Here is a 20,035-nt window from a genome sequence, read left to right on the forward strand (position 1 = left end):
TGCATATCACACATGGACATTTCCTATGGCCGGATATGGACTCATTCAATATCCTGAGATATGTGAAATCCTATTTTCTCTCTTCGTTTTGACAAATACTGAGTGTATACATTGCATATCTGTTTTCTCAGCACATTCAAAAAATGAAGATCTATTGATTCCAGATATGCTTCTCTTGGCTCAGGTGATTGATTTGATTTGCTACAGCATGATTTCTGATGCATGAGTTTTAAGCACATGCTCAATAATTTGATGAATATGAAATTCATATTTCTTTCACGCACAAATAATGTTTAGATTCCCTCCGGATATCATAAATGGTATGGCAGGATATGGACTCATTAGATATCCTGAGATAGACCTGTGAATATCTTATTTTCTCTATATGATGACCTGTGGATATCTTATTTTCTCTATATGATGACAAATATTGACAGTAGGCCTGCAAAGCATATTTTCTCAGTACATACAATGCATATGCTCTTGACTGAGGTCCATATCAGGATCTTGCTATGCATTTTACTATGCTAAATAAGGAAAATTTCTGATGCATATTTGAGGACTTGCTCAATAATTCGACAAATATTAAACCATGTTATTCTTTCAGAAACCAGCTATAATTTTGATATTGCCTCTTGATAAAGGTGCCCATAAACTGCAGGCTAAAATCACTAACTGGTAGCCTAGCAACAAGTTCCAACTGTCATTTTGGAATTTGGGTGCCACAAATAAGTGTGTTAACGGTGTGGTCAAACTGACAACTGGATAAATAAAGAAGTGAGAAGCTGTTCCAAAAATACCCCAAAGAAGTTAAAGCTAAAGTGAGTATCTAATTTAGGATGTTTTGTTATCTTAGTAACTAGAATCAGGAACGTCAGCTAAATTTGGCCAGCAGCAGTAGCTAGCTAGGTGGGAAACGTAAACTCACCCCATTCTGTACAAATGGGCGCAACCGCAACATTCAAACGAGGCTACAAAGAAAACTAATGGGACTGTAGCGACTGTGTTGACTTCAAAATCTGGGGTGTGAACTACGTTTCTATTCAAGCGTTGATCGACATGGTAATGGCTCTATAGTATTGGAGAAAAGTTGAAAAAAACAGACCCTCCGTTAGATTGTGACATGTCATGCCGTAACGTACAGCACACATAAAGCAACCATTTCTGTCTTACAATCTCTCTCCACCAGGTGTAGCACTTCTCTCATCATTTTAAAACAAGAAATGGACAGTGAAGGGGGTACCTAGTCATTTTATGCATCATCACTACAAGCAATCATCATTCTCAAATAGGTATGTAATGACACATTATATAAACTCTTTACAGTGTTTTATTTACATTTTAGAGGCGATAAGGTGATTCGTTGGACAGATCGAGTGAAAAAAAGCTATTTTCCCACACAACATCTCTCCTTCTCACTATAACGCATTAGTTTCGCTTCCCCACCCGCCATTTTTAAAAAGACCCGACGGGGCTCATTGCCTTCTTGAATCATGCAGAAATGGGCAGCGTGGGGGTCATGCAATTGATTCTGTTGGAAAGGGGAGAAATTGTGCTTTACAATGGTATTGACAATACAGTTGATCTGGAAGTATTACGTTTTTGGGGCGCTAAAATAAGGTCAATTGTACAGACCAAGGCGATGTACAAAAGTGAGTGAGTTTACGTTAAACGCTAACTGGTAGCCTAGCCAGCTAACAAATTACGAAATTGCCTTCTCTTCAGGGATTTTTTTATTTATCCCCATCAAGCCTCAAGCTGACAGCTAACATTTTAAAATGTTTAGGCAGATTTTGTATTACTGGTCAATATAAGCTAGCAACCTGGCTAGTTAGCTTATTCCAGTTAATCTTCTCGTCAAGAATGAAGCAGGTAGAGTAGCTACCTTGTGGTATGGTTATGTGAATGGACAATATGTTCTTGAAACATTGACAATTTTGATTAATGATTTATGCATTGACAGTTTGGAGTGGATTACAAACCAATACTACCACCGTGTTGTGTCTGGACTTTAAGGGACCACAGCTGGTGACTCAATCTGCACCCATCGTCCATATCAAAACAGGGCAGGCAGGAGCATTGAGGGCGTTTTATTTTATGTTAAATAAATAAACAAACATTTAGCAAAGATTGGGCCTACGTTTGCATATTTCCAGAAAATGCCATATGTGTTGTGATTGGAGCTCTGGATTTGCTACGCAGATTTTTTTTTTTTTACAGAAATAACAGAGATATGCTTTGGAAATAGCAACTTGGATGAAATATGACAATGTTTGCCTTTCTGTGTCTTGTATAGTCTACTACTGAATATGGTGCAAATGAATGCTCAGATATGTCACCTTCTTGTCAGTTATGAACAAATTCTTATTTTCAATGACTGCCTAGGAACAGTGGGTTAACTGCCTGTTCAGGGGCAGAACGACAGATTTGTACCATGTCAGCTTGGGAATTGAACTTGCAACCTTTCGGTTACTAGTCCAACGCTCTAACCACTAGGCTACCCTGCCGCCCGAACATACTTCTTTACAAAATAAATATTATAGTTTGATTACATTTTAGGTTATCTGAGGAGTAAATAGTAATGTATTTTGACTTGTTGAAACAAAGTTTAGGGGTAGATTTTCGGATTCCTTTCTCTGCAAGTTGAACGAGTGGATTACTCAAATCGATGGGGCCAACTAAACAGACTTTTTGCGATATAAAAAAGGATTTTATCTAACAAAACGACACTACATGGTATAGCTGGGACCCTTTGGATGATAAATCAGAGGAAGATTTTCAAAAAGTAAGTGAATATTTAATCGTTATACGTGAATGTATGAAACCTGTGCCGGTGGAATTCTTTGTTGTTGTAATAGCTACTGTAAATCGGACAGTGCCGTTAGATTAACAAGAATTTAAGCTTTCAGCCAATATAAGACACTTCTATTTACCTAAATGTTTAAAATCCATAATAATGATTATTTATTTGAATTGCTGATCCTTTTAAATAAGTTTAATAAGAGGCTGTCTTTTACAGTCTTTTACAGTGAAAAATCAGGTAACTGGGTTCAGAGGGTAAGTTTGTTATTGTTCAGTGCCTATTATTTGGCATAAATGTTACTTTTGAAAATTTGTACACATCAACTGATGATTCCCCACAATTTATTAATAGATGTTTCTTAACGATTGCTAAGCATTCAATTACACATTGTATTGTTGGAGGTGGCTTTAATTGCATATGATCTCCAAATTTGTAAAAGTCACAACCAGGTGGTCCCATATTAAACAATGTCTAGAGCAGTTCAATTTCACTGTGAAGAACAAGGGCTTATTGATATTTAGAGAAACAACAAAACAAAAGATTGTACTTTATTTTTAAATCCTCATGGCACTTACACTAGGATATACTTTCTTATCACTCAAACCTTAGCTCATCAGGTAGAACACTGTATTTTTAATAACATCACCATCTCAGATCATAGTCCGGTGTCCCTAAAACTAAAGTTAAAATACCGACAACCTGATACATACAGGTCGAGGATAAACACTTCTCTTCTTGGAGAAACTCATATTCAAAAAGGTTATTCAAGCTGAACTTAATGTTTTTGGAATTTACCTCAACAGAAGGTGTCAGCCCAACCCTTTATAGGAGAGTGCTAAGGCATATCTTAGGGTTCAAATCATAGCCTTTTCATCTCTGCAAAAAAAGTATGTATACAAAAACAAGAGAAGATGGAGAGAGAAATTAGAAGACAGACATAAGAAACAAGTGGATGGGGACACTAATTCAGTTGACTGCATCGAAAAGGGGAGCTTAATACACTTCTTACTTATAAAGCAGAGGGTTCTATATGACTTGCCCAAAATACATACTATACTCAGGAAGAAAAAACAGGGACACTTATTGCACTACAACTTAAAAAGGATGCAGCTGAATGTATTCTCATTATCAGAACTGTGCAGGGCAAAGTTACTTATTAGTGAGTACTACGAGACCCTATATAAGAAATCTAAAGAGGTTTCCTCTCAGGAGGACTTTCTCACACACATTTGAAGCTGCCAGAACTATCGTGTGAAGATAGGGAAATGATAGACGCCCCCATTACTGACTCTGAGATCGAAGCAGCCATCAGATGCATGCAAAATGGGAAGTGCCCGGGTCCCGATGGGTTCCCCTGTGAGTTCTATAAAACTTTCAGTAAGGAAATAATACCGCTGATCAGAGGGGTTCTTCATGAGGTTAGAGTGAAATAAATATCCAGATACTTGGTGTGAAGCAATCACCACCCTGTAAAGAAGCCAGGTAAAGACCCACTAGACTGTGGTTCCCATAGACCAGTACGTTTACTAGATTGTGACTCTAAAATACTTACTAATATTTAAAAAAACGGAATTGAGCTAGTAACAAAATTAATCAATCCAGATCAAACGGGGTTCATTAAAGGATGTCACTCAACGTTGAATATAAGATGACTTCTATTATCAATTACTCTAAGACCCAACTCAAACAAACAGTTATAATATCTCTCGATGCTGAAAATGCATTTGACCGCGTCGACTGGGTCTTTCTTTTAGCAACTTTAAAGAAATGTAGTTTTGGAAATGGATATAACTGATATATTCATTCAAGTCCCAAATCATCTGTTAGAACTAATGGGAATATGTCGCATTCCTTTTCGCTTCAATGAGGAAATCATCAAGGAGAATGTCTCTCGCCAATTTGATTTGCCCTTAGTATAGAACCTCTGGCGGTAGCTATTTGAAATGCCATAAACATTCATGGTCTCCAGGTGGGGCCAAATGAACCAAGATATCTCTATATGCAGACGATGTCATCCTGTACATAACAGATGCTGAGACAACGATTCCAAATATATTCAAATTAATAGGTTAATATGGTGCTACATCAGCCTATAACATTAACGTTGGTAAAACTATTGCTATGGTGACATTTGGTGATGCACCCTCAAGTATCAAAGACAACTACGCATTTAAGTGGACTGATATAAGCATGCGTTACTTGGGCTTTAATATTTCATCAGACTATGGGAAACTATATGCTTTGAACTACCCCCCCTGTGATTAGTCAAATCACTGAAGATCTAGACCATTGGATGCCTCTCCCTATATCTAGAACAGGTCAGGTTGCTTCAGTGAAAATGAACGTCTTACCAAGACTGATTTATCCGTTTTCAATGCATCCTGTTAAAATCCCTGCTAAAACCTTTACTTGACTAAATGCAGCTATAGGCACATTTTTAAGGGAAAATAAGGAGGCTAGTATTAGTTATAAAAAACTACAGCTGTTCAAAAACTTCCTAACATTAAATCATATTACTGGGCAGCGCAACTTAATCACATAGCATCATGGATTCAACAACCAAAGGATTTGTCATGAATTGAAATTGAGAGTCAATATTGTGATATGCCTTTACATTGTCATCTCTTTATAGCAGACCCTATTTCTATTGACAGGATTAAACAAAACCCAATTATTACTCTTACATTGAGGACAATGAGAGTGGTTCAATGCCAATATAAACTGAGTAATGACATTTCTAGACACTCGCCAATATTCCACAACCCAGCCTTTCCTCCTGCTACCATGTCCCAAGGATTTAGGGAATGGGACGAGAGAGAGAGCTTTGTCGAGTCTCAACTATTCAAAGGCTCAATTTTTAAATAAATTCAAGAAATCCAGGTGGAATTCATTATATCCCCCAAAAAGTTTTATAGGTACCTTCAAGTAAGGCAATTCATCTTAGGAACACGTGGCAGGTTGAATTACTGGTGCAGATATCAGTGGAAAGATGGGACAGCCACTACATGTAAACGAACAAGGGAGTTTCAATTCAAAGTACTACATTGTTATTTTTTTGAGACCTGATAAAAACTTAATAACATGAAAAAAGGAATATCCGCTACGTGTTGGAGGCAGTGTGGACAAATAGGTACTTTCTCACATATATTTAGGCAATGTCCAAAAATCCAGTATTTCTGGTCTGAAATTCTCCATGTTATTCAGGACATCATAGGTATTATTATTCAACCAGACCCATGCCATCTCATTCGAGGTATTGTTCCTGTGGATATACTACAATCCTCTCCACTTAAATGTATAGATTATCTTTTAGCAGCAGCAAGGAAATGTGGAACAAAATGCTGGAAAAATGAACATTCACTCTCAAAAGATATGTGGTTAGATCGATGCGGAGAACTTGCTGACATGGAGAGAATTACATCAATCTTGCAACATAGACAGCACAGGTATGAAGGTGTCTGGTCAGAGCTCCTGACATATTGTACAGGTCTTATTCTGTCATTTCTGGGCTTTTTGTTTGTTTCTGTTTTTGTGTGGCTTAATCCAACTTGTATACTAATTCAGACTTGAAATAGTCGCTCTATACAGCCAAAATGTACCCTTTAGATGGGAATGTAATTACGCTCTTTAGTAAAGACCGCAAAGATAAGTTGTGTATGTATGGTACATGTTCTTTATGTGCTATTGAATAAAAATGAATGTAAAATAATAAAAAACAACTATAGAATATTCAACAAATATATAAGCGGGTGCACGAACATCAGGTGTGTGTCTTGAACGTTGGGATTGGATGATTGTAGAAACCTACCCATTACGGAGGATATCCTAGCTCCGTATATAAACTGAAGAACATGTGTATGTCAAATCAAATCAAATTTATTTATATAGCCCTTCGTACATCAGCTGATATCTCAAAGTGCTGTACAGAAACCCAGCCTAAAACCCCAAACAGCAAGCAATGCAGGTGTAGAAGCACGGTATGTGGAGCATGTCTACTCCTTATATCTAATAAAATGTCAGATACCTGGAAATATATAGATAAAGATATCCCCTGATGTGGACCCTTTTTGTCCAGTGACGTGAGTAAGACCCTGAAACAGGTTAACATACAAGGCCACAGGGCCAGACGGATTACCAGGACACATACTCAAGAGCATGCGCTGACCAGCCGGCAAGTGTCTTCCCTGACATTTTCAACCTCTCCCTAACCCAGTCTGTAATACCAACATGTTTCAGGCAGACCACCATAATCCCTGTGCCCAAGCACGCCAAGTTAACTCGTCTAAAAGACTATGTGTAGCCCTCACATCTGTAGCCATGAAACACTTTGAAAGGCTGGTCATGGCTCACATATCATCCCAGACACGCTGGACCCACTCCAATTTGCATATCGTCCCAACAGATTCACAGATTACTCAATCTCTATTGCGCTCCACACTGCCCTTTCCCACGTGGAGAAGAGGAACACCTACGTGAAAATTGCTGTTCATTGACTACAGCTCAGCATTCAACACCATAGTGCCCTCCAAGCTCGTCACTAAGCTAAGGAACATGCGACTGAACACCACCCACTGAAACTGGATCCTGGACTTCCTGACGGGCCACCCCCATGTGGTGAGGGTAGGCAACACATCCACCACACTGACCCTCAACACGGGGGCCTTTCAGGGGTGCGTGCTTAGTCTCCTCCTGTACTCACTGTTCACCCACGGCTGCGTGACCATGCACGACTCCAACACCATCATCAAGTTTGCCAATGACACGGCGGTGGTGGGCCTGATCACTGATGACGATGAGACAGCCTATAGGGAGGTGGTCGGAGACCTGGCAGTGTGGTGCTAGGACACCCCACCCCAACGTCAGCAAGACAAAGTAGCTGATCGTGGACTACAGGAAACAGAGGGCCAAGCACTCCTGCATTGACATCGACGGGGCTGTAGTGGAGTGGGTTATGGGTTCCTCAGTGTCCACATCACTAAGGACCTATCATGGTCCAAACATACAAACACAGTTGTGAAGAGGGCACGGCAATGCCTCTTCCCTCTCAGGAGGCTGAAAAGATATGTCATGGGCCCTCGGATCCTCAAAAAGTTCTACAGCTGCACCATTGAGAGCATCTTGATAGGCATCCCTGTCATCCAGGACCTCTATACTAGGCGGTGTCAGAAGAACAACTTAATTGTCACAGACTCCAGTCACCCAAGTCATAGTCTGTACTCTCTGCTACCGCAGGGCAAGCGGTACCGGAGCACCAAGTCTGGGACCGAAAGGCTCCTGAACAGCCTCTATCCCCGAGCCATAAGACTGCTGAACAGTTAATCAAATGGCTACCCAGAGTATTTTCATAGACCCCTTTTTTCTTCACACTGACTCTTACACTGGCTGTGAACCCCAGGAAGAGTAGCTACTGCCTTCGCAAACAGCTAATGGGGATACAGTCTATGCACACTTACTAGACTCATGGACACATACTACACTAACATTCCAACACACACACATGCATATTGATGCCACACACACACACGTTCACATACGCTACTGTTACGCTGTTTATTATCTATCCTGATTGCCTAGTCACTTTTACACCGACCTACATGTACATATTACCTCAATTACTTCAACTACCTCATACCCCTGAACATTGACTCGGTAACAGTACTTCTTTTATATAACCATGTACTTGTTATTTTATTGTGTTACCATTATTATTTATTTTTTTTATTCGCAAAATGTTCTTACTTTTTACTCCGCAATGTTGGGAAAGGGCTTGTAGTAAGTAAGCATTTGGCCCATGTGACAAATAACGTTTGATTTCATTTGATGGGGAGCCAACTAATCATGGGCGGAGACTGAGTGGGTTAAGTTATTGGCAAGCATTCAGTAAGCCGCAAAGCTACAAAGTCAGGGGTTTAGGAAAAGAGCTGACTGGAGGTCATGGGGGCCTGAGGATCACTAATGACAAATACCCGTCATCACCCCATCCCTTCCATCCATAGCCACATTTTGTAATTGGGTGCAAAGGTGTGGAGTGCAGTCGCTCATGCAGGAAGGCCAAAAAGATCATCAAGGACCACAACCACCCGAACCACTGCCTGTTCACCCCGCTACCATGCAGAAGGCGAGTTCAGTACAGGTGCATCAAAGCAGGGACCGAGAGACTGAAAAACAGCTTCTATCTCAAGGCCATCAGACTGTTAAACAGCCATCACTAACACAGAGAGAATGTATCACTAGTCGCTTTAATAATGTTTATATGTAATAATTCTTATTCAATTCCTTTATTTAGACTTGTGTGTATTAGGTAGTTGTTGAGGAATTGTTAGATTACATGTTAGATATTGCTGCACTTGTCGGAACTAGAAGCACAAGCATTTCTCTTCATTCGCAATCAAATCTGCTAACCATGTGTATGTGCCCAATAAAATTTGATTTGACGATAGAGTCCATTTTAGCCTCTCTTGCTGCCCCCTTTGTTCTACCTCAAGATCATAGTTGGTGCTAGCCATATAGAAATAGAATTAGTAGTTCTCTAAATTATATTTCTATGGCTGGCCCACCCTGCACAAGACACTGTCTCTTACCAGCGCACGTTTTGAGGGTCAGGAGCATAGCTCACACTCCAGTTGTAGATGTGGAGACTTTCACTGAACTGGGATGACTTGGGCTCTTGGCGACATGTGCAGCCATGGCATTGGCAGGCATTGAAGTCCTTTAGGATTCTATGAAAAGTGGTAAATGGCAGGGAAATTAAGCAGGCTAAGCTTTTATTACATATGGCATTTGGTGATGGCACTGATCTACTGAGGCGTTTTGAAAGACCATCCTGGTCAGATATAGCAGAGCATGCATGCACAAACAAATACATACACCACAAAAACATCAACTTATGTCGAGATCGACTCACATTGCAGTCATTGCCTCATTCTGGAAAGTGACGAACGCCATGCCAAGAGGTTTAGTGTTGACCTTCTCTTTCTCCTTTCTGTACTCCTCCTTCAATTTGGCCTCCCGCTTAGTATAGAAGCTCACCGCCTCTTCCTGAAATACAATGACAGATTATACTTTACATAACATAGCACAGAAGTCTAATTTGCAAATGCCTAAAGGCACAGACTAATAAATTTGATGGTTTTCTGGGTGTCTAACCTGCTCACAGCCTTTGATGACACAGCAGCAGAGGTGGCCACAGGGTTTGGGGTTGACCATGGTAGGCATGTGCTCTTTGGCCATGAGATCAGTGAAGAACTTTAAACTGCGCTCCGTCTTCTTCCTGTGAGGCGACACACACACACACACACACAAATCATATTGAAAGCTCTACACATGGTGCACAAAACGCACAATCCTGCACAAATGCATGGTGACATACAGTATGTCCACACAATCCCATCAGAACAGTACATACTCACAAACAGGCATATACCGTTGAAGTCGGAAGTTTACATACACCTTAGTCAAATACAGGTCCCATGGTGTTTATACTTGCATACTATTGTTTGTACAGATGAAGGTGGTACCTTCAGGCGTTTGGAAATTGCTCCCAAGGATGAACCAGACCAAAATGTGTTTTCTGAGGTCATGGCTGATTTCTTTTGATTTTCCCATGATGTCAAGCAAAGAGGCACTGAGTTTGAAGGTAGGCCTTGAAATACATCCACAGGTACACCTCCAATTGACTCAAATGTCAATTAGCCTATCAGAACCTTCTAAAGCTATAACATCATTTTCGGGAATTTTCCAAGCTGTTTAAAGGCACAGTCAACGTCGTCGTGTATGTAAACTTCTGACCCACTGGAATTGTGATACAGTGAATCATAAGTGAAATAATCTCTAAACAATTGTTGGAAAAATTACTTGTGTCATGCAAAGTACATGTCCTAACCAATTTGCCAAAACTATAGTTCGTTAACAAGAAATTTGTGGAGTGGTTGAAAAAGAGTTTTAATGACTCCAACCTAAGTCTATGTAAACTTCCGACATCAACTGTACACGCTCACACATACAGTACCAGTTAAAAGTTAGGAAACACCTACTCATTCAAGGGTTTTCTTTATTTGTACTAATTTCAACATTGTCGAACAATAGTGAAGACATCAAAACTATAAAATAACACATAATGTAGTAACAACAAAAAAACAGCCACCCTTTGCATTCTCTCAACCAGGTTCACCTGGAATGCTTTTCCAACAGTCCTGAAGGAGTTCCCACATAAGCTGAGCACTTGTTGACTGCTTTTCCTTCACTCTACGGTCCAGCTCATACCAAACCATCTTGATTGGGTTGAGGTCGGGTGATTGTGGAGACCAGGTCATCTGATGCAGCACTCCATCACTCTCCTTGGTCAAATAGCCCTTACACAGCCTGGAGGTATGTTTTGGGCCATTGTCCTGTTGAAAAACAAATGATAGTCCCACTAAGCCCAAACAAGAAGGGCTGGCGTATCACTGCAGAATGTTGTGGTAGCCATGCTAGTTATGTGTGCCTTGAATTCAAATTAAATCAGAGCGTCACCAGCAAAGCAGCCCCACACCATCACACCTCCTCCGTGCTTCATGGTAGGAACCACACAAGTGGAGATCATCCATTCACCTACTCTGTGTCTCACAAAGACACGGCGGTTGGAACCAAAAATCTCAAATTTGGACTCATCAGACCAAAGGACAAGTTTCCACCGGTCTGATGTCCATTGCTCGTGTTTCTTGGCCCAAGCAAGTCTCTTCTTATTGGTGTCCTTTAGTAGTGGTTTCTTTGCAGCAATTTGACCATGAAGGTCTGATTGACGCAGTCTCCTCTTAACAGTTGATGTTGAAATGTGTCTGTTACTTGAACTCTGAAAAAAATTTGGGGCTGCAATCTGAGGTGCAGTGAACTCTGGGTCTTCCTTTCCTGTGGAGGTCATCATAGACAGTTTCATCATAGCACTTGATGGCTTTTACGACTGCACTTTAAGAAACGTGAAAAGTTCTTGACATTTTCTGGATTGACTGACCATGTCTTAAAGTAATGATAGACTGTTGTTTCTCTTTGCTTATTTGAGCTGTTCTTGCCATAATATGGACTTGGTATTTTACCAAATAGGGCTATCTTCTGTATTCCCCCTTACCTTGTCACAACACAACTGATTAGCTCAAACGCATTAAGAAGGAAAGATATTCCACAAATTAACTTTTAACAAGGCACACCTGTTAATTGAAATGTATTCCAGGTGACTACCTCATGAAGCTGGTTGAGAGAATGCCAATACTGTGCAAAGGGTGGCTGATTTGAAGAATTAGTTTAACACTTTTTTGGTTACTACATGATTCCATGTGTGTTATTTCATATTTTTTGTGTCTTCACTATTATTCTACAATGTAGAAAATAGTACAAATAAAGAAAACTCTGGTCTGTCCAAACTTTTGACATGTACTGTACAACACACAAAGTAAGGCTCAAGTCTTCGGGTAAGTGGATTCCGACCCATAACTTTGGCAATCAATTCCAGTAGCATGGAAGATTTCTCCAGCCACTGGAGATCAATAGTGTTTAGCACCAGTGGGCGAGTAGGAGGAGATCAAGATGGCCACTACTGAGTCATCAAGGGCTACTTCTGTCATCAGAACTCACGGACCTAAAAAACAAGGCCCCTCTCCTGCGATATCATATAGGTCACACAGATAACATGTCTTAGTCACAGTTATGGACACTGTTGCAAACTTTAAACAAAAGCGGTGTGTCTACAGGGTTGGGTAGGTTATTTTATCAATGTAATCATTTACAGTTACTAGTTACCTAACCAAAAATATAAATCAGTAAAGTAACTTTTGGATTACCCAAACTCCGTAAAGTAATCTAAGTTTAGGCATTAACTCAGAATGGTTAAGGTAATGGTTAAGGTTTGGAATATACTTAAAACAAAAATATCAAAAACAACTTTCTATCGATGGATTCGAACATGCAACCTTTGGAACCAGAGACAGAAGCCCATCCGCCATCCCCATTCACAACACCCTAGCAAAACCAAAGCCTACTTGATGGTAACAGCACTCACTGTTGCACCTAGCTGCTGGTTTCCATGTTATCTCCCAACGTCCTCAGACATGGATAGATGTTGAATACTGACTTGTAGTTGACCTGTGATACCTTTTCAAGATATAGGATTTTCAAGAAGCAAAGCAAAAAAACTTTCCACTTTTGGGTGTCAGGGAAAATGTATGAAGTAAAAGTAATTTTAAGTATTTATACTTAAGTACTTTACACCACTATTTTATACCCCACTCTGAATGGTTAAAGTAAGGGTTAAGGTTTAGTTACTCCACATGTAGTTACTCCTCAACCCTGCGTCTCCATATACAATTCAAACACTATTTTATGGACCTTACACTTGCCTTGACCCATTTGTTGAGTGAGGAGGTAATGAGTTTAATTAATGTATTATCTCTATGTCTGATCAACAACAAAATATGGGGGCTTTTCTTCCCTTCAAAAATAAATTCCACCTGGAGTTGTTCTACTGTAACTACAGATGTATGATCTTAATTAGACCTGTATTGTCGCAGCAAAAGAATCCTGCAGAAACAGGATTTGTCCATCATGTTGCTTGATCGCTGGTCAAAATGAGGCTACATGTAAAGTGGAATACTGATAATATAACCATGGGTTTTAAGTGAAATTATGTAAATCACTCATCTGCATTGCAGCGCAGGAAAATCTCAGCAACAAAAGAGTGATCAAATTAAAAGTGAAGTAATATTTAACATAGGCTATATAATAGATACCTCACATGTGACCGGTGATAAAACTATGTAATTAGCCTATTAAAATGTTATTGACTCCATAAAGACGATTTAACAATACTCAACAAATTATAGTTGAGTTACAGTAATAGGTTATCAAGAAAGGTTTGAGTCGTCTATCAAAGGCAAAAATATGTAATATTATTGTAAAATAAATGATAAAATCATACAAGGCATAACCTTAAGTTACAAGGCCTTATCCTAGGTATGATCAGACCGGGAACGAGATAGAAGTCATGGCTTGTGCCATGTCCCATAGCTTTTGGGGGAGAGAGAGGTAGAAAGACTATGTATATTTCACCAACGCAGGTCAGGAACAAAAGAGAAAGAGAACGAATCTAAGAGTTAAAAAAAAAATAAGTATCTGACTTGTTTGGATTCAAAATCTGAGTTGTTGACCAATAGCATTACTGTTGAGTTAACTTCCCATCAGATATCAGACCCGCAGGATATAAAGACAACAGAATGAGGGATGTGGAGAGCAACACAGAGAAGGCTGAATTCTTAAGGCAACACAAAGGAAATCTTTGCATACAGTGTAAAGAGTCACTTCAGAGGCTGTCCTACAATCATACATCTGTACAATTTTGTCAAGCGATGCCATTTTATGTAGTGAGGGTTTGATATGTTGGGGGCTGAAATTGTGATGACGCACTCTAAAGGAAAGTGAGAATGAACATAATTGGTGAACAGCAGGTAAAGTCTCACCTCTCAGCATTCAGGGACATGAGTTTGGCTACGTTGTAGCAGATTCGAGCATCAAGAACAGTGCAGTTCTCATAGGCTTGTCTGTGTGACAATGGAGAGAAAAGAAAACAATTACCATACTATAATGAGAGTTGATAAAGTCAGTGATCTTACAAATGCAGTGACAATTTTTCATATTAAGAAAACCAGATGGCACGATTATCTTGTTTTTTAAATTTACAGATCGCCAGAGGAACACTCCAACACTCAGACATCATTTACAAATGAAGCATTTGTGTTTAGTGAGTCTGCCAGATCAGAGGCGTAGGGATGGTCTCTTGATAAGTGTGTGAATTATATAATGACGGACAACTAAGAAAAGCTCAAACCAAGTTGATTTACCCAATGGGTCAGACAGCTGAACAGACAGACATTCACACAAGCACTGGTATTTAACTCTTCCTCCTATGCAGAGTCTCCTCCTTACATATCTGAACAGCCAATACACCTCTGTTGCTAGACAAAACTTGAGTGATCTGTTCTTCCTCACTTCATCTGACCACAGCCCAAATTCCTCACTCCTCCCTCTCTCTCTGAAACTGGAAACACTTATCTCCCTCACTAGCTTTAAGCACCAACTGTCAGAGCAGCTCACAGATTACTGCACCTGTACATAGAAAACCTATAATTTAGCCCAAACAACTACCTCTTTCCCAACTGTATTTAATTTTTATTTATTTATTTATTTTGCTCCTTTGCACCCCATTATTTTTTTCTACTTTGCACATTCTTCCATTGCAAAACTACCATTCCAGTATTTTACTTGCTATATTGTATTTACTTTGCCATCATGGCCTTTTTTGCCTTTACCTCCCTTCTCACCTCATTTGCTCACATTGTATATAGACTTGTTTATACTGCATTATTGACTGTATGTTTGTTTTTACTCCATGTGTAACTCTGTGTCGTTTTATCTGTCGAACTGCTTTGCTTTATCTTGGCCAGGTCGCAATTGTAAATGAGAACTTGTTCTCAACTTGCCTACCTGGTTAAATAAAGGTAAAATAAATAAAATAAAATAAAATAAAATAGCTGTCCTGTTGACTTGTACCAGATTGTGGCACTTCTCCTTTCCATAGGATCCCTGATGTCTAACAATAACATATTGTGACAATGTAAACGTTCTACATTCCTCTTTCTCTCTCAGTGACATGAAAAAGGATGTTTCATGTTTTCAAGTTTAGAAGTCAGAACCATTCAAAATGTAATAAGTAATTTTGGGTATCAGGGAAAATGTATGGAGTAAAAAGTACACTATTTTCTTTAGGAATGTTATGGAGTAAAAGTAGAAAAAAATATAAATAGTAAAGTACATACATTTGAAGTTGGAAGTTTACATACACCTTTAGCCAAATACATTTCAACACAATTCCTGACAATTAATCCTAGTAAAAATTCCCATCTTAGGTCAGTTAGGATCACCTTTTCATTTTAAGAATGTGAAATGTCAGAATAATAGTAGAGAGAATTATTAATTTCAGCTTTTATTTCTTTCATCACATTCCCAGTGGGTCAGAAGTTTACATACACTATTAGTATTTGGTAGCATTGCCTTTAAATTGTTTAACCTTGGCCAAACGTTTCAGGTAGCCTTCCATAAGCTTCCCACAATAAATTGTGTGAATTTTGGCCCATTCCTCCTGACAGAGCTGGTGTAACTGAGTCAGATTTGTAGGCCTCCTTGCTCGCACACGCTTTTTCAGTTCTAACCACACATTTTCTATAGGATTGAAGTCTGGGCTTTGTGAAAGCCACTCCAATACTTTGACTTTGTTGTCCTTAAGCCATTTTGCCACAACTTGGAAGTATGCTTGGGGTCAATGTCCATTTGGAAGACCCTTTTGCGACCAAGCTTTAACTTCCTGACTGATATCTTGAGATGTTGCTTCAATATATCCATATAATTTTCCTGCCTCATGATGCCATCTATTTTGTGAAGTGCACCAGTCCCTCCTGCAGCAAAGCACTCCCACAACATAATGCTGCCACCCCCGTGCTTCACGGTTGGGATGGGGCTCTTCGGCTCGACAAAATGACTTGTGTCATGCACAAAGTAGATGTCCGAACTGACTTGCCAAAACTATAGTTGGTTTACAAGAAATTTGTGGAGTGGTTGAAAAACAAGTTTTATTGACTCCAACCTAAGTGTATGTAAACTTCCGACTTCAACTGCATACTCCAAAAAACTACTTAAAACCTGTAGTACTTTAAAGTATTTTTACTTAAGTACTTTACATCACTGATCTTCACCCAATTCCCACATAGTGCCTTCAGAAAGTATTCATACCCCGTGGCTTATTCCACATGTTGTTGCATTACAGCCTGAATTCAAAATGGATTTAAAGAAAAATTCTCACCCATCTATCTACACGCAATAATAACCCGTAATGACAAAGTGAAAACAGGTTTGCAAATGTATTAAAAAAATACAGAAATATGTAATTTACATAAGAATTCACACCCGAGTCAATACTTTGTAGAAGCACCTTTGGCCATGACTACAGCTTTGAGTCGTCTTGTATCAGCTTTGCACATCTGGATTTGGGGATTTTCTCCCATTCTTCGTGGCATATATTCTCAAGCTCCGATAAATCAGATGGGTAGCTGCATTGAACAGTAAAATTAAAGTATTTACACAGATTTTCAATAGTATTCAAGTCTGGGCTTTGCCTTGGGACACTCAAGGACTTTCACATTCTTGTTCTAAAGCCATTCCAGCATTGCTTTGGCTGTATGCTTGGGGTCATTGTCCTGTTGGAACGTAAATCTTCGCACCGGTTTTAATTCTCAAGCATTTGCATGCATTTGGTTCTATTCTTTGTTTCCTCTATCCTTACCAGTCTCACAGTCCCTGCCGCTATAACACATCCCCAAAGTAAGCTGCTGCCACCATCATGCTTCCCAGTAGGGATGGTGTTAACCAGTCACAGCTAAAACCCCTGTCTTTCTCCAGACATTGTGTTGTGCATTCAGGCCAAGTAGTTCAATTTTGGTCTCGTCAGACCACAGAATATTTTGCCTTATGCTTATGGACAGCCAGCTGGGTAGTTCCATATGATGGGAAATTGCTCTTGGGAACTTTCAACACTGTAGAAATTGTTTTCGATCTTTTGTAGTGGAAATGTTTTAGCGTCCTCTGTGTCTGCAAATGTGTGACTACATGAAGCGTGTTGTTTCTTGTTATTGTGTTAGGATGTTCTGCTCTCAGGGAAGGGACTGTTTGAAGAACAGAAAGAAGGGAACACATTGTTACTTTGGCCCAACGCCTAGAAACTGTGTGTGCAAGGTCATGATCAGCCTATTGCACCCTGAGAGCAGAGACGCCCAGTTTGTGCACGAGTATAAAGAGTGCTGAAGGGAGAGCATCCCTTCAGAGCTTCTGACAGACTTGTATTTTGAGTATTAAGTTTGTTGTAACCTCTCCGGCTGTGATAATACATCTGTTCATTAACTTTGAATCCTTAGTGAGGAATTTCCCCAGATATACTGTATGCTTCATCACAATTCAATCTCATATCTACGGGCAGCTCCTTGGACATCATGGCAAGATTTCTGCTCTGACATGCATTGTCAACTGTGGGACCTTATATAGTCAAGTGTGTTTCTATCTCAATTAGGTCCAAACAATTGAATCAGCCACAGGTGGACTCCAATCAGGTTGTAGTAACAGCTCAAGGATGACCAAAGGAAATTGGATGCGCCTGAGCACAATTTGGAGCATCATAGCAACGGGGTGTGAATACCTACGTTAATGAGATTTCAATACATTTGCAAATCTTTCTTAAAACATGTTCTCACTGTCAATTATGGGGTATTGTGTGTGGATGGGTGAGATTTGTTTTAATTTAATCCATTTTGAATTAATACCATAACACAATAAAATGTGGAATAAGTCAAAGGGTATGAATACTTTCTGAAGGCATATACAGTGGGGACTGGAATTATTGACCCCCTTGATAAAGATGAGCAATAATGACTGTAGAAAATAAACAATTAAAAAAACTGAGCTATATATTATGCTAAAAAATGTGGGAAATTATGTTGGTATTTGTATTTATTATTAAGGATCCCCATTAGCTACTGCCAAGGCACCAGCTACTCTTCCTGAGGTCCAGCAACATTTAGGCAGTTATATACAATTTAAAATATTACATAACACTTCACTCCATACATTTAGTGTGTTCCCTCAGGCCACTACTCCACTGTCACATATTTACAATACAACATCTATGTGTACATGTTGTAGAGTGTGTGTCTTATGTGTATGCATGTCTGTGTCTGTGTGTGTGTGTCTCTTCACAGTCCCTGCTGTTCCATAAGGTGTATTTTTATTCTGTTTTTTTTAATCATCTGATTCTACTTCTTGCATCAGTTACCTGATGTGGAATAGTTCCATGTAGTTATGGCTCTATGTAGTTCAGTGCACCTCCCATAGTCTGTTCTTGACTTTGGGATTGTGAAGAGACCTTTGGTGGCATGTCTTGTGGGGTATGCATGGGTGTCTGAGCTGTGGGCTAGTATTTTAAATAGACAGCTCGGTACCTTCAGCTTGTTAACACCTCTTACAAAAATAGGTAGTGATGAAGTCAATCTCTCTTCAACTTTGAGCCATGAGATATTTACATGTACACTACCATTCAAAAGTCACTTAAAAATGTCCTTGTTTTTGAAAGAAAAGTCAATTAAAATAACATCAAATAGATCAGAAAAACAGGGTAGACATTGTTCATTTTGTAAATGACTATCGTAGCTGGAAACAGCAGATTTCTTATGGAATATCTACATAGGCGTAGAGAGGCCCATTATCAGCAACCATCACTCCTGTGTTCCAATTGCACGTTGTTAGCTAATCAAAGTTTATCATTTTAAAAGGCTAATTGTTCAATAGAAACCCCTTTTGCAATTATGTTAGCACAGCTGAAAACTGTTGTCCTGATTAAAGAAGGAATAAAAATGGCCTTTATAGATTAGTTGAGTATCTGGAGCATCAGCATTTGCGGGTTCCATTACAAGCTCAAAATGGCCAGAAACAAATAACTTTCTTCTGAAACTCGTCAGTCTATTCTTTTTCTGAGAAATAAAGGCTATTCCTTGCGAGAAATTGCCAAGAAACTGAAGATCTCGTACAACGCTATGTACTACTCCCTTCACAAAACAGCGCAAACAGGCACTAACCAGAATAGAAAGAGGAGTGGGAGGCCCCGGTGCACAACTGAGCAAGAGGACAAGTACATTTGTCTAGTTTGAAAAACAGACGCCTCACAAGTCAACTGGCAGCTTCATTAAAATAGTACCCGCAAAACACAAGTCTCAACGTCAACAGAGAAGAGGCGACTCCGGGATGCTGGCCTTCTAGACAGAGTTCCTCTGTCCAGTGTCTGTTCTTTTGCCCATCTTAATCTTTTATTTTTATTGGCCAGTCTGAGATAAGGCTTCGTTGCAACTCTGCCTAGAAGGCCAGCATCCCGGAGTTGCCTCTTCACTGTTGATGTTGAGACTGGTGTTTAGTTTTTTTGTGTTTGCATTTCGTTTTTTTCTGTGTTTGAATTTAGTTTTTTTGTGTTTAAGATTATTTTATGCCAAATATAAATGAAATGGTACATAATGTACTGTGTCATTTTGGAGTCACTTTCATTGTAAATAAGAATATATTTTTCTAAACACTTCTACAATAATGTGGAAGCTAATATGTTTACAGATAATCCTGAAT

At 39.4% G+C, this 20,035-nt stretch overlaps 1 protein-coding gene across 7 annotated transcripts in view; it reads right to left on the reverse strand.

The window, feature by feature from the left end:
* Window positions 1–20,035, reverse strand: part of LOC109890647 (CSC1-like protein 2) — an 84,841-nt gene that overhangs the window by 20,991 nt on the left and 43,815 nt on the right. For all 7 annotated transcript variants that reach the window (XR_004210451.1, XM_031827879.1, XM_031827871.1 and 4 more), the window contains 4 exons: window positions 14,287–14,367; window positions 9,950–10,073; window positions 9,708–9,841; window positions 9,385–9,522 (listed from right to left, as the gene is read on the reverse strand). Coding sequence is in view for 6 of the 7 variants with exons in the window: in XM_031827879.1 (XP_031683739.1) it covers window positions 9,385–9,522; window positions 9,708–9,841; window positions 9,950–10,073; window positions 14,287–14,367 (477 nt within the window). In the remaining variant the exon portion in view is untranslated. The remainder of the gene's footprint in view (window positions 1–9,384; window positions 9,523–9,707; window positions 9,842–9,949; window positions 10,074–14,286; window positions 14,368–20,035) is intronic.

Source organism: Oncorhynchus kisutch, linkage group LG1 (genome assembly GCF_002021735.2).
Source record: "Oncorhynchus kisutch isolate 150728-3 linkage group LG1, Okis_V2, whole genome shotgun sequence".
NCBI classification, from domain to species: domain Eukaryota; kingdom Metazoa; phylum Chordata; class Actinopteri; order Salmoniformes; family Salmonidae; genus Oncorhynchus; species Oncorhynchus kisutch.